Here is a 12439-nt window from a genome sequence, read left to right as displayed (position 1 = left end):
TTAGTTTCTCAAAATTTTTATGTACATTTTCTTTCTTTATTGATTTTTGTTTTGGAATACAATCATAATGCCAACAGTCTATTGCAAATAGTAATCTTATAATCATTGTAATCTTACAGTTAGAGTGGACAAAAACTTTTAGCATGTTTTATCATCTATAATAGTTTGGGAAAACTTTGCATAATATCTAATGTATTCCAGCATAGTTTCATCTTTTATCTTTGTCATTGAAAGTCTATCAGACTGAAAACTTCCACCATTAGATGCCATAACTGACACAAATTTGAATAGAATTTATTATACTTGTACACAGTAGAGAATAAAATCATTACTACATCTTTATAATTTTATCACTGATATTTTATTAAAACAACTGAATCAAATCACACAAATTATTCAGTAAATAAAATATTTCATATACACATTGGAAATAGTACAAGGTTTGAATATACAATATGAAAAGCACAGTTCAAACAGAAACAGTGTGGCTTTTTTCCACTGTTGTTCTTTTGTCCACTTTATTAACATGGTGGCTCACCCAGGTGGTCTCAGGATCTACACAGAACTTTTTCCCTTTACTTGTCTTAAACCTGAGAAGGAAGACACAATAATAAGGTTTATATCAAAGTTTATCTAATGGAGTGTCTCATTCAGATTGACTTTGCATTGAGTAACTTTGAGTTTGAAAATGAGATAATGTTGATGATACTCACACAATAGCACGTTTGGGACAGTTGCTGCTGGTCCAGGAGTAAGATGCCACCAGTTTCACAGGAATCTTCACGTTAGAGAACTCTACACAGCACTCTGATGGTGTATTAGCTGCTTCAGAAGCTACTTCAGTAGCTGAAATATTGATAAATAACACAAAAAGTTTTCAATGTGACTATATCACAGCATTTTAAATCACCAAATGCAACTTCCATAAATAATATGAAATGATATGAATAATATGAAAACAATAGGTTTTGTTAAAAATGAAACAGAGCGCTCACCACTAGTCATCTGCACAGAGCAGAAGATCACCAGGAACAGCACAGACATCAGGCTTCTCATTCTTCAAGATATTTCTTCACAATGACAGAAAGAATCTGCAGATGTTCTGTAGAGCTTGAAGATCTCAGAGTAGATGTGCGTAAGGGGACTCGTCAGAAGTGTGAATAGATGTAAGTGCGAGCTTTATTATACAGATCGTAATCAAGACAGGCAGGGTCAGACGCCAGCAAACAGTAACATCCAGGGCAAGACAAGAACGTAATCCTATAAACAGGCAGAACGTCAAAATACCAGTGAGCAGTCCAAAGTAACAAATGAACAAGGCAATGAAACCACACAAAAACTGTGGCAATGAAAACAAGGCAAAACTATGACTATGAAACAAAACAATGACCATGGAAAAACAAGGCAATGAAACAGGGGAAATGCTTAGTAGAGTCCACACAGGCAAAACAATATTTCGCAATGTCCTGTTTGGCATGGCCCTCCTTATGTGGCTGCCAAACAGGAAGTAACCATAGAAGCAGCAGAGGGAGCGGTAACAGTCAGTCCATAGGTAAGGGCTTCCTCTGCTGGCGTGGCATTACAATGTGTTCAGAATAATGTCTGTGCACCTTCTTATATACATAGTCGGAGACATCTTCCTCATAAAAACATTAATGCAAATCCATTTCTGAGTATTAACATTGTATTCCTCATCCCTTTTCTGCTTTGTCACTCATGTGAAAATGTGGCAAGTACTTTTCCTTCAGATTCACTGAAAACGTGCTGCAGCAAAACAGTTTTTCCTCTTTTTTGGGCCTGTCAAGCTCAGCTTTCCATTCAATAAATCACAAGATATCAATGATCAGATCTGAACTGTGCTGTCACCAAATATCAGGTGCTTAACTTTGACCCCTTAAGCCGGGCTCACACTACAGGATTTTTAGCCCGATTTTCCCCTCCCGAGAATCAGAGCAAAAATCTTGTCGAGCACCTTGATCGGTCCCGATGATCACAGCTATGATTACGTCAGTACTTTAACAACAGCCAATGTGCGACCGCAAAACAGCTGCTGTACGGTCCATTGGACGGTGGAGGTGGAGGAAACTGCTTCTTATTTTTTTGTAGTAACACTGTCTGTATAATATGTTGAAAACAACCACATGGAACAAGGAAAGCAATGCTCCATGCGGCCCGAGTTCGACCCGAGCCCATCTTTTCCCCCTTCTCCCAAAACAGCTTATTACTGTTTTAGCAATTAAAATAGTTTAGTTTTGTATGTAATGGCAAAGTGATTATATTTCGTTTTGTTTTTTTATTAAGTTAATTTAGAAAAACGTTTGGGGCATTTTTTGTTCGTTAAATATAAGTTTTTGTTTTTTTTAATTAACGACCAAGCGGTCAGCGGCAGACAGTGAGTTGATCATAGACTATGTTTAATCAGTTTTGCCTTCTCAAATCACGACCTGCCTAAAGTAAAATCTATAGATATAAAACAGTTAAAGCATATAACAGTTAACTAACATTTGTAAACATTTTTTTATTTTTTTGTTTTTTTTAAAAATTATAAATTACAACAAAACATATACAATTATAACAAGACATTCATATAAACAAAATGAATAATAATAATAAGAAGAAGAAGAACAAGAATAAACATTTGTAAACATTAGTTGCTGAAATGACGATCTGTTGTAAAATCACGTGAGGCGCTCACTCTGTCATGATATTAGGCTGGTTTGAGATGAGCAAATTCTGCGCAGAATCGATCACCGGTGATCACCGCAAGATGCATGCCGGTTAGAAATGTGTCCAAGTTAGGTCCGCCTTGCTCTGATGTCATGCTGACCTGTGCCAAAAATCCGGCCGTGTCGGATTGAGCAGTCGGGCGCAGTAGCTCTCCACTGACTGCGCTGACCAAACGCATGATGGGAAACGCCTGGATGACGACACAGCTCAAAACTCATTGGTTCAGACAACCGTGATGATGCCCTTCTTTTCTAAAATGTTTTTTTTTTTTTTTTTATCTAATACCATGTGGTTATGTGTTTAGATTATGCATGAATACTCCCAAACACTATGCCACTGCGATCTCTGCGTGAGATGTGATTGTTTTCATACTCCTATAAAAATCTAAAATACACGTTTTTATTAAAGTAAAAATGGATGATAAATACGCCTTTCATATGGAATTAAATAGCAAGCTCTTTGAGTGTCTTGTTCGTCATATTTATTTTCATATAAAACCAACAGAGGTGAAATTATATCATGTTTATCAGCAACACAGCACGTGAGTGTGATAACGCAATATCCGCCTTTGATCTGGTAGGTATCTGTTCTACTTCGAGAGGTCAGAACTGTCTTTCTTGACTGCACTTATTTCACTCCTCCCCTCACTGTAGCCACCTACTCTCGCCTACATTTAAGGCGAGGTGAGGCGCATCTCAAACAAGCCTAGTCTTAATAAAATCTTGTAGTGTGTGATGCGCCACAGTTTTCAAAACTTGTAGTGTGTGCACACATGCATTGTATTTAATTCCTTTAACAAGTATTTCAGTATTATTCAGTATTATACTAATCACACTGTAAATAAAATATTTATATTTATATTTTTATTTATTTCAGTATTATACTAATCACACTGTAACTAAATATTTTATATACATATTGGAAACAGCAGAAGGTTTAATAGGAAATGCACATTTTAAATAGAAACAGTGTAGATTCTTTTAGACTGTGAGAGTCTGAGTTTGTGCTGCGGTAGAAGTTGTTGTTGTAGCATTGGTTGTTCTTTTGTCCACTTTATCATCATGGTGGCTCACCCAGATGGTCTCTGAATCTACACAAAACTCTCTCCCTGCAGTTGTTTTAAACTTGAGATGAGAGACACAAAAATTAGACTTAGATCAAAGTTTGTTTAATAGAGTGTCTCATTTAGATTTACTCCGCAGTTTGAAAATGAGATAACATTGATTATACTCAATAGCGCGTCTGGCACAGTTGCTGCTGGTCAAGTAGTAAGAACTCACCAGTTTCACAGGAATCTTCACATTAGAGAACTCTACACAGCACTTTAAGTGTGCTGATTCAAATGCACTGGTAGCTGAAATATGAAGAAATAAGATAAAAGTTCGATCATATCACAGCATTTTAATTAACCAAATGCAATAAATGAATCTGCCATAAATAATCTGAAAACAGTACATTTTGTCTTTACAGTAAGAAAAATATGATTTACCTGGTAGTTAAACAATCACTTTAAAGAAGCTATCAGTCAGACTAAAAACAATATTTCAAGTCTGGAAATTTCTGAAGATTCACCTGGAGATCTAGTACAGGGTCCTTTTAAAAACTCAAAAGACAACATTAGTTTCTCAAAATCTTTATGTACATTTTCTTTCTTTAATGATTTTTGTTTTAGAATACAATCATAATGCCAATAGTCTATTGCAAATAGTAATCATATAACCATTGTAATCTTACAGTTAGAGTGGACAATACTTTTTTTTATCATGTTTTATCATCTATAATAGTTTAGGAAAACTTTGTATAATATCTAATGTATTCCAGCATACACTGTAAAAAATAAAAAACACAATTTGTTGAGTCAGCTTAAAATAATTTGTTACCCTGCTGCCTTAAAATTTTAAGTTCAGTCAACTCAAATTAGTTTATTCAGCTTGAAATGTTAAGTTGTACTAAGTAACAACTTAGATATTTGTGTTTGCTAAACTTAACAGATGGGTAAGTAACCCAGCTGCTAATATCTAAGTTGTCACTTAGTATAATTTAACATTTCAAGCTGAATAAACTGTTTTTGAGTTGACTGAATTTAAAATTTTATGGCAGCCAGGTTACAAATTATTTTAAGTTGACTCAACAAATTGTTTTTTACAGTGTAGTTTCATCTTTTATTTTTGTCACTGAAAGTCTATCAGACTGAAAACTTCCACCATTAAATGCCAGCATATAACTGACACACATTTTAATAGAATTTATTATACTTGTATGCAATAGAGAATAAAAACATTACTACATCATGATAATTTTATCATTGATATTTTATTAAAACAACTGAATCCAATCACATAAATTATTCTGTAAATAAAATATTTTATATACACATTGGAAATAGTACAAGGTTTGAATATACAATATGAAATGCACAGTTCAAATAGAAACAGTGTGGCTTTTGTCCACTGTTGTTCTTTTGTCCACTTTATTAACATGGTGGCTCACCCAGGTGGTCTCAGGATCTACACAGAACTTTTTCCCTGCACTTGTCTTAAACCTGAGAGGGAAGACACAATAATAAGGTTTATATCAAAGTTTATTTAATGGAGTGTCTCATTCAGATTGACTTTGAGATTTGAAAGACTTTGAGTTTGAAAATGAGATAATGTTGATGTTACTCACACAATAGCACGTTTGGGACAGTTGCTGTTGGTCCAGGAGTAAGATGCCACCAGTTTCACAGGAATTTTCACGTTAGAGAACTCTACACAGCACTCTGGTGGTGTATTAGCTGCTTCAGAAGCTGAAATATTGACAAATAACACAAACGTTTTCAATGTGACTATATCACAGCATTTTAAATCACCAAATGCAACAAATGAAACTGCTATAAATAATATGAAAACAATATATTTCGTCTTCAGAAAAAATTAAAAATGAAAAAGAGCGCTCACCACTTGTCATCTGCACAGAGCAGAAGATCACCAGGAACAGCACAGACATCAGGCTTCTCATTCTTCAAGATGTTTCTTCACAATGACAGAAAGAATCTGTAGATGTTCTGTAGAGCTTGAAGATCTCAGAGTTAGATGTCAGAGAATAATGTCTGAGCACCTTCTTATATACATAGTCGGAGACATATTCCTGACATTCATGCAAATCCATTTCTGAGTATCAACATTGTAGAATGAGAGCTGTTTTTAGCTCTTCCTTTCCCTCATCCTTTTTCTGCTTTGCTACTCATGTGAAACTGTGGCAAGTAGTTTTCTTTTAGATTCACTGAAAACGTGCTTCAGCAAAACAACACAACTTCCTCTTTTTCAGATCTGTCAAGCTCGGCATTACATTCAATAAATCAGGAGATATTAATAATTTGAATTGTGCTGTCACTAAATATCAGGTGCTTAACCTTGACCCCTTACTCACATATAACCCCAAAGACCTTGATTAACTGGTTCACTGTAAAATCCAATAGTGTACCTTACTTGTATATAATTAGTTATCTTTACTTAGTTGCTCTACTTACTAGGTTACTACTTACTAAGGCGAAAAAAACAGTTTACTTGCTGCTTTGAGTAAGGCTTACTTAAAATATTCAAGTAGTCACAACAAAACCAATGACATGAATGCACCAGTGAGAGGCAGCAGTGCGCTAATGTGTTGCTAATGTGCAACAAAACCACAGAAGAAATAATTAGGACAGTTAGAGCATGCGCAACAAGCAATATTTTGAATTTGTGCTGACATCGGTTGGCTCCAGCTAATTGGCGAAGAATTTGCTGAAACTTGGAAAAGAAGCAGAGACTGCTTGCATTTTTACCTCTGGACAAAGACACTAAGGTAAGTTATCAAAAAAATAATTGTGTGTAAATGTGTCTTTCTGTCTGCTGCTAATTTTAACTGACTTAGCCCTATTTTGTGCATGGGCTGCATGTAAAGTAGACAAAAGACAAGTGATTCTGTTTACACTAGATGCTTTTTTACTGTCACAAATGTAAAACTTTGTAGTTAGTTTTCTGTTTTGCCCAGAGTTGATGCAGCAAACTCATGTTGATTTTAAGTCAATTTTGTCAATTTACAATTTTATCATCAAATATGTTTTAATATGTCACAGTTATTGCCATTGCATGATTAAACCTTTGTGGTTTAAATTAAATGAGCTCTTTGTCTCACAGTAATTGTTATTTCTACAGTAATCCAGAGGAAATGCTGCTTTTGAATTGATTTTATGACTGTGGCCTCAAATAGATATGTATAGAAATGTGGACTCTTTCTTTCTTTCTTTCTTTCTTTCTTTCTTTCTTTCTTTCTTTCTTTCTTAATGTAACCCTTCTAAAACATGCAACTATCAAGGAATGAATGTGTCTGTAATCTAGAAGCCACAACACTAGTGTAACTTACTTTTATTTGTCATATTTAGGACAAGTGTTTGTGGCAACTGCCTTCTCTGAACAGCGGTCTCATCAGCACAGGCCTCAGTACATTGGAGGTAAGATATTTCAAGCTAATACACAGCAGTACAACAGTTTTTTTACTCAGTAATCACTGTGCTACACTATTTACAATTTCATTTAAAAAAAAGTCCTGCATATGCAGTATACCTCTAACCATTTTTTTTTGCAGATTTAAGAGGACACTTCACACCCTACAACCCTAAAATGTATGTTGCTACGTTAATTGTTTTCAAATTTTTTAAAATAAACAGTTAATGACCTCTTTATTGACACTTTGACAAAAACATTTGTACTGTAACACTTGAATGTCTTAAACTTTTTTTTTTTCTTTTTTTTTTTCTTCTAGAACCCAGATTTGACAGCACTGCACACCCATCTCCGGCCTTCCTGTTTCATTTTGCGATTACCCCAGATACTTCTACTACTAACCCGCTTTGTAAGTTCTAAAAAAAGAAAAAAAAAAAACACCTTAAACAAACACTTAATTGTGGGAAAATGTAATGTGTATTTGCTCTTATATTACTGAGATACTTCTATAAGATTATTGTTGATTATATACCTCGTTCACCCAAAAAAGAAAACTATGCCATTTAATCTCCCTTATGTCATTCTAAAATGATCAAAAGTCATGGGTGAGAAATGATAACAAATTTAAATTTTTGGTGAACCAGGCAGGACAGATAACACTGACAAATAACATTGCCCTACTTAATATTTTATTTGTTTGTTTTTTTATGCAGGTGTCTGATGTTGATCCAGTCTGGACACTAATATGTGTTGGATTGCTGACCAACATTGAAGATGATGTATTTCTCCAAATCTTCTCTGCCTTGACCCTGTGTCTTCTGCCATCATTGTTCAGGGTACACTGCAAAGAACAGTCTGTAGAATCTACATCAACTGTTTGCTTCTGGAATGTCATTTGGTACATTTGGATTACTGCTACATTTGGATTGACCTAATACCATGAAAAACACTTGGAGATTCATTCAAAGTGTGGTGCTTTACTTGGGACAAAACAAAACCCTGAAACTAAAGTGACTTTTTGAACTTTAATTATATAATCCATTGGCAACATGTGCAGCCTACCCAGTGCCATACTTAAACTCATCCTCCTACTGCTACCTCTACTTCTTACACTAAGCATACCCTAAATCAGATTGTTGTTGGTTTGTGTAATACATTACCTTTAACTTTGAATTGTCACTGCCTTAAATTTATGTGTCATATGAATGGAACATTGTTTTCATTAATTTGTAATGGATTTTTGAAGCACTTAAGTTACTAGACTAGTTAAATTACTACTATTACTACTTAAATTAATAGTTAGTAATTTAAGTGCTTAGTTGCATTTACTTGTACAGAAATCTAATGTATTGCTAAAACCATGCAAACCGATAGCTTTACATAAACCAAGTAAGCATTACTCTAGCACCAGAGTAACGCTTACTTGATTTATTTAAGGCAATCGGTTTGCATGGTTTTAGCAAGTAAATTAGATTTCTGTTCAAGTAAATACAACTAAGTGACTCTGAGTTACCAGAACTTGCGTGTAAGTTTACAACACTAAATAAACCTTTGTAAGTACAAAATACTGTTCTTTTTTCACTTTACTTGCTTTTTTCAAGGCAATCGGTTTGCATGCTTTTTTTAAGTAAGGTTTACTAATTAGAATTTACAGTGTTCAGATGTCTTAATTAAACTATGAATTTTAAGATGTTGGACCACTAGAAGCATGACAGAGAACCCCTGCTCTAAGAAAACAAAACCTCTTCTTGTTTCTAGTGAGAGCTGTTGGTCTAAAATGGGAACTTTTCACTTGCAGTTAGTGTCTGGGACAGATGCTGCTAGACCAGTATCTGATAATGCTATCATCAGCAACTAATGAACATTCTGTATGAACCATAGATTAAGTAATCAATAAATTGCTATTAGGTAAATGTGTCATAATGTATTAATTCCCTAATAACTTATTATATTAATGATGTCAATTCATATGTTAATTACCACAGTGGCCAAAGCTACTTCAACTTCCAGCTGTCTGCTTTAATTACTCATTAGTTAACAATTTGCAAATGTATCATTATGTTGTGACTTTACTTGTTGAGGCACAGAACTATTAACTAATTGTTAAGTAATATGGGGTTATGGATATAGAATTATTTAGTTAGTCATGTGCCTCAATGAGTTGAAGCCATGCATTTCAACTTCCAGTTGTCTGATTTAATTAATTATTAGCTAATGAGTTACAAAGATATCATTATGTTATGACTCTACTTGTTGAGGCACATGACTAACTAATTCTAAATCCATAACCACAATGACATATTACTTACTAATTAGTTAATAGTTCTGTGCTTCAACAAGTAAAGTCATAACATAATGATATCTTTACAAACCATTAGCTAATGATTAATTAAAGCAGACAACCAGAAGATGAAATGCGTGGCTTCAACCCATTGTGGTAATTAACACATGAATTTACACGATTAGTTCATAAAATAAGTTATTAGGGAATTAATACATTATGACACATTTAACTAATAACAATTTATTGATTACTTAATCTATGAATCATATAGTAATTATTATTAAATGGTTTAGTTCTTCATGAGCTATATATTAACTCACGATTATCTCTGCATTAAGCATGAATTAATGAATATTTGTGCACCCGTATTGTAAAGTGTTACCGTGATCTCTCTAGAACACTTTGATTGTGCCACATCAAGTACATATGGCACTGAGTGCTTGTCCAAACTTTTATTGTTTGAAAATGAGGTTAGGAAAGTTCTAATAATGAAGGAGTATCTTGTTGCTGTTTTCTTTGACATAGAACAGGCATATGGAGGGAAGGACTGCTAATTAAGGTAAGTAAAATCGGGGTGTGTGTGTGTGTGTTGGGGGGGATTGAGAATGTATGTCTGGATATTAGATTTTTTGTTTGAGCACACATTTCAGGTAAGAATAGGTGAAGAAATGTCAGCATCATATTGTATCCTGAATGGGACCCCACAAGGAAGCGTAATCAGTCCAGTTTTATTTAATTTAATGATCAATGATATATTTGAAAGAATCAGACCAAGCGTTGGGAAGGCACTGTATGCGAATGATGATGCAGTATGGAAAAGAGGTAGGAATTTAGGAAATGTACACTGTTAAAAATAAATGTAATTTTACATGTAAATTTCTGTATTTTTTTACAGTATTTTACCTTTTTTTCATTATACGATGAAATACCTGTTGTTTTACAGATATTTTCTGTATTTTAAATTTCCACCATGAAATTTACAGATAATTGTTTGTATTTTGATATTACACACATTTTCTGTTTTTTAAAAGGAAATTTTCTGTATTTTTACAGAGTAATGTGTAATTTAACATAAAATGTCATGTAATAATTACAGACTATTTCTGTAAAAATAAGAAAAAATGTAACCACATATCATTTAGTCAAAGTATTTTTATTACCATTGAAGGTTGTTAATTATGTGAAGGTTAATGTGAGGTTTTAAGGTCAAATAATAGTATTTGTACATACAGTAGCCTAGATGTACTGTTAGTAAACAGTAGGTTTAAAGAGTGTGTGTACGCGCGCGCGCCCGCACACAATCTGCTCATGAACGAAGATTTAAATTTGCCGCTAGTTTCGCTCCGCCCACGACGGTTGGCTGAGTTGTTTCTGTATTGGACAACAAGGATGGAACAGCGCGCGGGAATGATTTGAATTTATTTTAGGCATCCATTCGGAAATGTGTGAGAAAATAACGCGCTCTTTCTTCAGTGAGTCTGTTTCACCAACTACAACAGATTCGGACAATACTACAGCAGACATCATGACAACCACTGAGGTAAGTCTTTCATTCAGCATGTAAACGGTATTCTTATAGTGCAGCTGCGCATTTGTGTTATTTAGTTTTGAAGCGAACATTAGCATTTCTAAATAAGTTTTAGTAAACTTGTTATTCGTATCAAAATCCATTCGAGTGTATATAACGTTAAAGTCTTTGTTTATCCGGAAGTTCCCGGCGATTTTTCAAACTCTTAAAATGCGGGACATTTTGAAACGCTGAACGTGGTTAACGTTACTTAAGTAATATCAAAAACATTTTTAGAGTGAATTCAGTAGCTGTTCACTTTATTGATTATGAATATGAACGCAGTATGGTAACGTTAAATCGCAAGGTAGGCGCTTTCCCCCTTTCATATTCTCCTGTACATACATACATACACATATATATATATATATATATATATATATATATATATATATATATATATATATATATATATTTAAAAGTACTCAGAATTTGGTCCTCCATTGTCACTAATGTGTTGAGCGTTTTGTAATGGTTTTCTATGGGAAAACGCTCAATCTAACTTGCAATTAAAAAGCGTTGCATTCACATTCTGGACGCATTTGCTCGCCTACATCTATATTATGCACGTGTAAGTACATATTTTTGTCTTATAAGTAATAATAACTGTTATAATCTTTGTGTTCTGATTAGGAATAAAACACGTCTTGAGGCCTGAAGCTGAGTAAACTGTCATTACATATGGGATCGTTGATTATGAAAACTGCATCCATCCTGGACAGTTACACTGCTACTGTAGACAGCAGTGGCGGACTGGGACAATAATTCAGGCTGGGAATTTGACTCCACTCCCAGGCCACCTCTGCTGCTGCAGTCACCACCACCCTATTCATGTAATCTACTGGACTGATAAACTTGTAGGCTAACCCTATTATTGTAACAGGTAGACTACCAGATGCAATATAAATGAATAAAAAAAATAACCCTTAACAACTCACTAGGAATACACCATTTATACTACCAAACCAATGACAAATAGAAAATTGGCTTTTTAAAAGAGATAATAAGAGACACATTCACATGTTGAAATATTTACATTTTATGTATTTTCAGTGCTCAACTCTAGTATATCAAATGTATCAGAAACACAAACACAAATAAACTTAACAAAACCTATGACAGCGTAAGTAACAGATAACAATGTTTACTCAATTATGGCATTATGTGGAACAGACCAGTAAGAGTAAACAGTAAGTAATTAGCACTACTAGTACACCAGTAGGCGGCGCAGTAGCTCACTGCTCTCTGCCATCTTGTCAATTATGTCATCTTTATCAAGTTCCATAAGAATCTCCTTCTCAGTTGCCATCAAAAGGAATGCTTCAAGGTTATCTTGACTCAGGGAGGTTCTCAGACGGCTCTTCACTAACTTCAGGGTGGAGAAGGTCCTCTCAC

At 34.3% G+C, this 12439-nt stretch overlaps 1 protein-coding gene across 3 annotated transcripts; it reads right to left on the bottom strand.

The window, feature by feature from the left end:
* On the bottom strand, positions 1-5857 carry LOC127159186 (monocyte chemotactic protein 1B-like). Of its 3 annotated transcripts, XM_051102079.1 has the most exons (4): positions 5667-5821; positions 5395-5515; positions 5120-5269; positions 1-440 (listed from the first exon to the last, which is right to left on the bottom strand). In XM_051102079.1, exons 1-3 carry the CDS (start codon positions 5725-5727, stop codon positions 5149-5151), a joined length of 303 nt encoding a protein of 100 aa, XP_050958036.1. In that variant the 5' UTR covers positions 5728-5821; the 3' UTR covers positions 1-440; positions 5120-5148. The 3 variants fall into 3 exon arrangements, with proteins under 3 accessions (XP_050958036.1, XP_050958037.1, XP_050958035.1); XM_051102080.1 differs by lacking the exons at positions 5120-5269; positions 5395-5515 and adding an exon at positions 714-834 and having other exon boundaries at positions 1-590; positions 5667-5857; XM_051102078.1 differs by lacking the exons at positions 5120-5269; positions 5395-5515; positions 5667-5821 and adding exons at positions 714-846; positions 996-1469 and having other exon boundaries at positions 1-590.
* Between the last annotated feature and the right edge of the window lie 6582 nt (positions 5858-12439).

The sequence above is a fragment of the Labeo rohita genome, unplaced genomic scaffold (assembly GCF_022985175.1).
Source record: "Labeo rohita strain BAU-BD-2019 unplaced genomic scaffold, IGBB_LRoh.1.0 scaffold_197, whole genome shotgun sequence".
NCBI classification, from domain to species: Eukaryota; Metazoa; Chordata; class Actinopteri; order Cypriniformes; family Cyprinidae; genus Labeo; species Labeo rohita.
This window is presented reverse-complemented; position numbering and strand designations above follow the sequence as displayed.

Bases quoted from the DNA above. Each gene is read 5' to 3' on its own strand.
- LOC127159186 (XM_051102078.1), bottom strand. From the start codon at position 1,056: ATGAGAAGCCTGATGTCTGTGCTGTTCCTGGTGATCTTCTGCTCTGTG. The intron at 847-995 runs GTGAGCGCTCTG...TCAATATTTCAG, and splicing joins CTCTGTGCAGATGACTAGTG to CTACTGAAGTAGCTTCTGAA. The intron at 591-713 runs GTGAGTATCATC...CTTCCTTCTCAG, and splicing joins TGTCCCAAACGTGCTATTGT to GTTTAAGACAAGTAAAGGGA.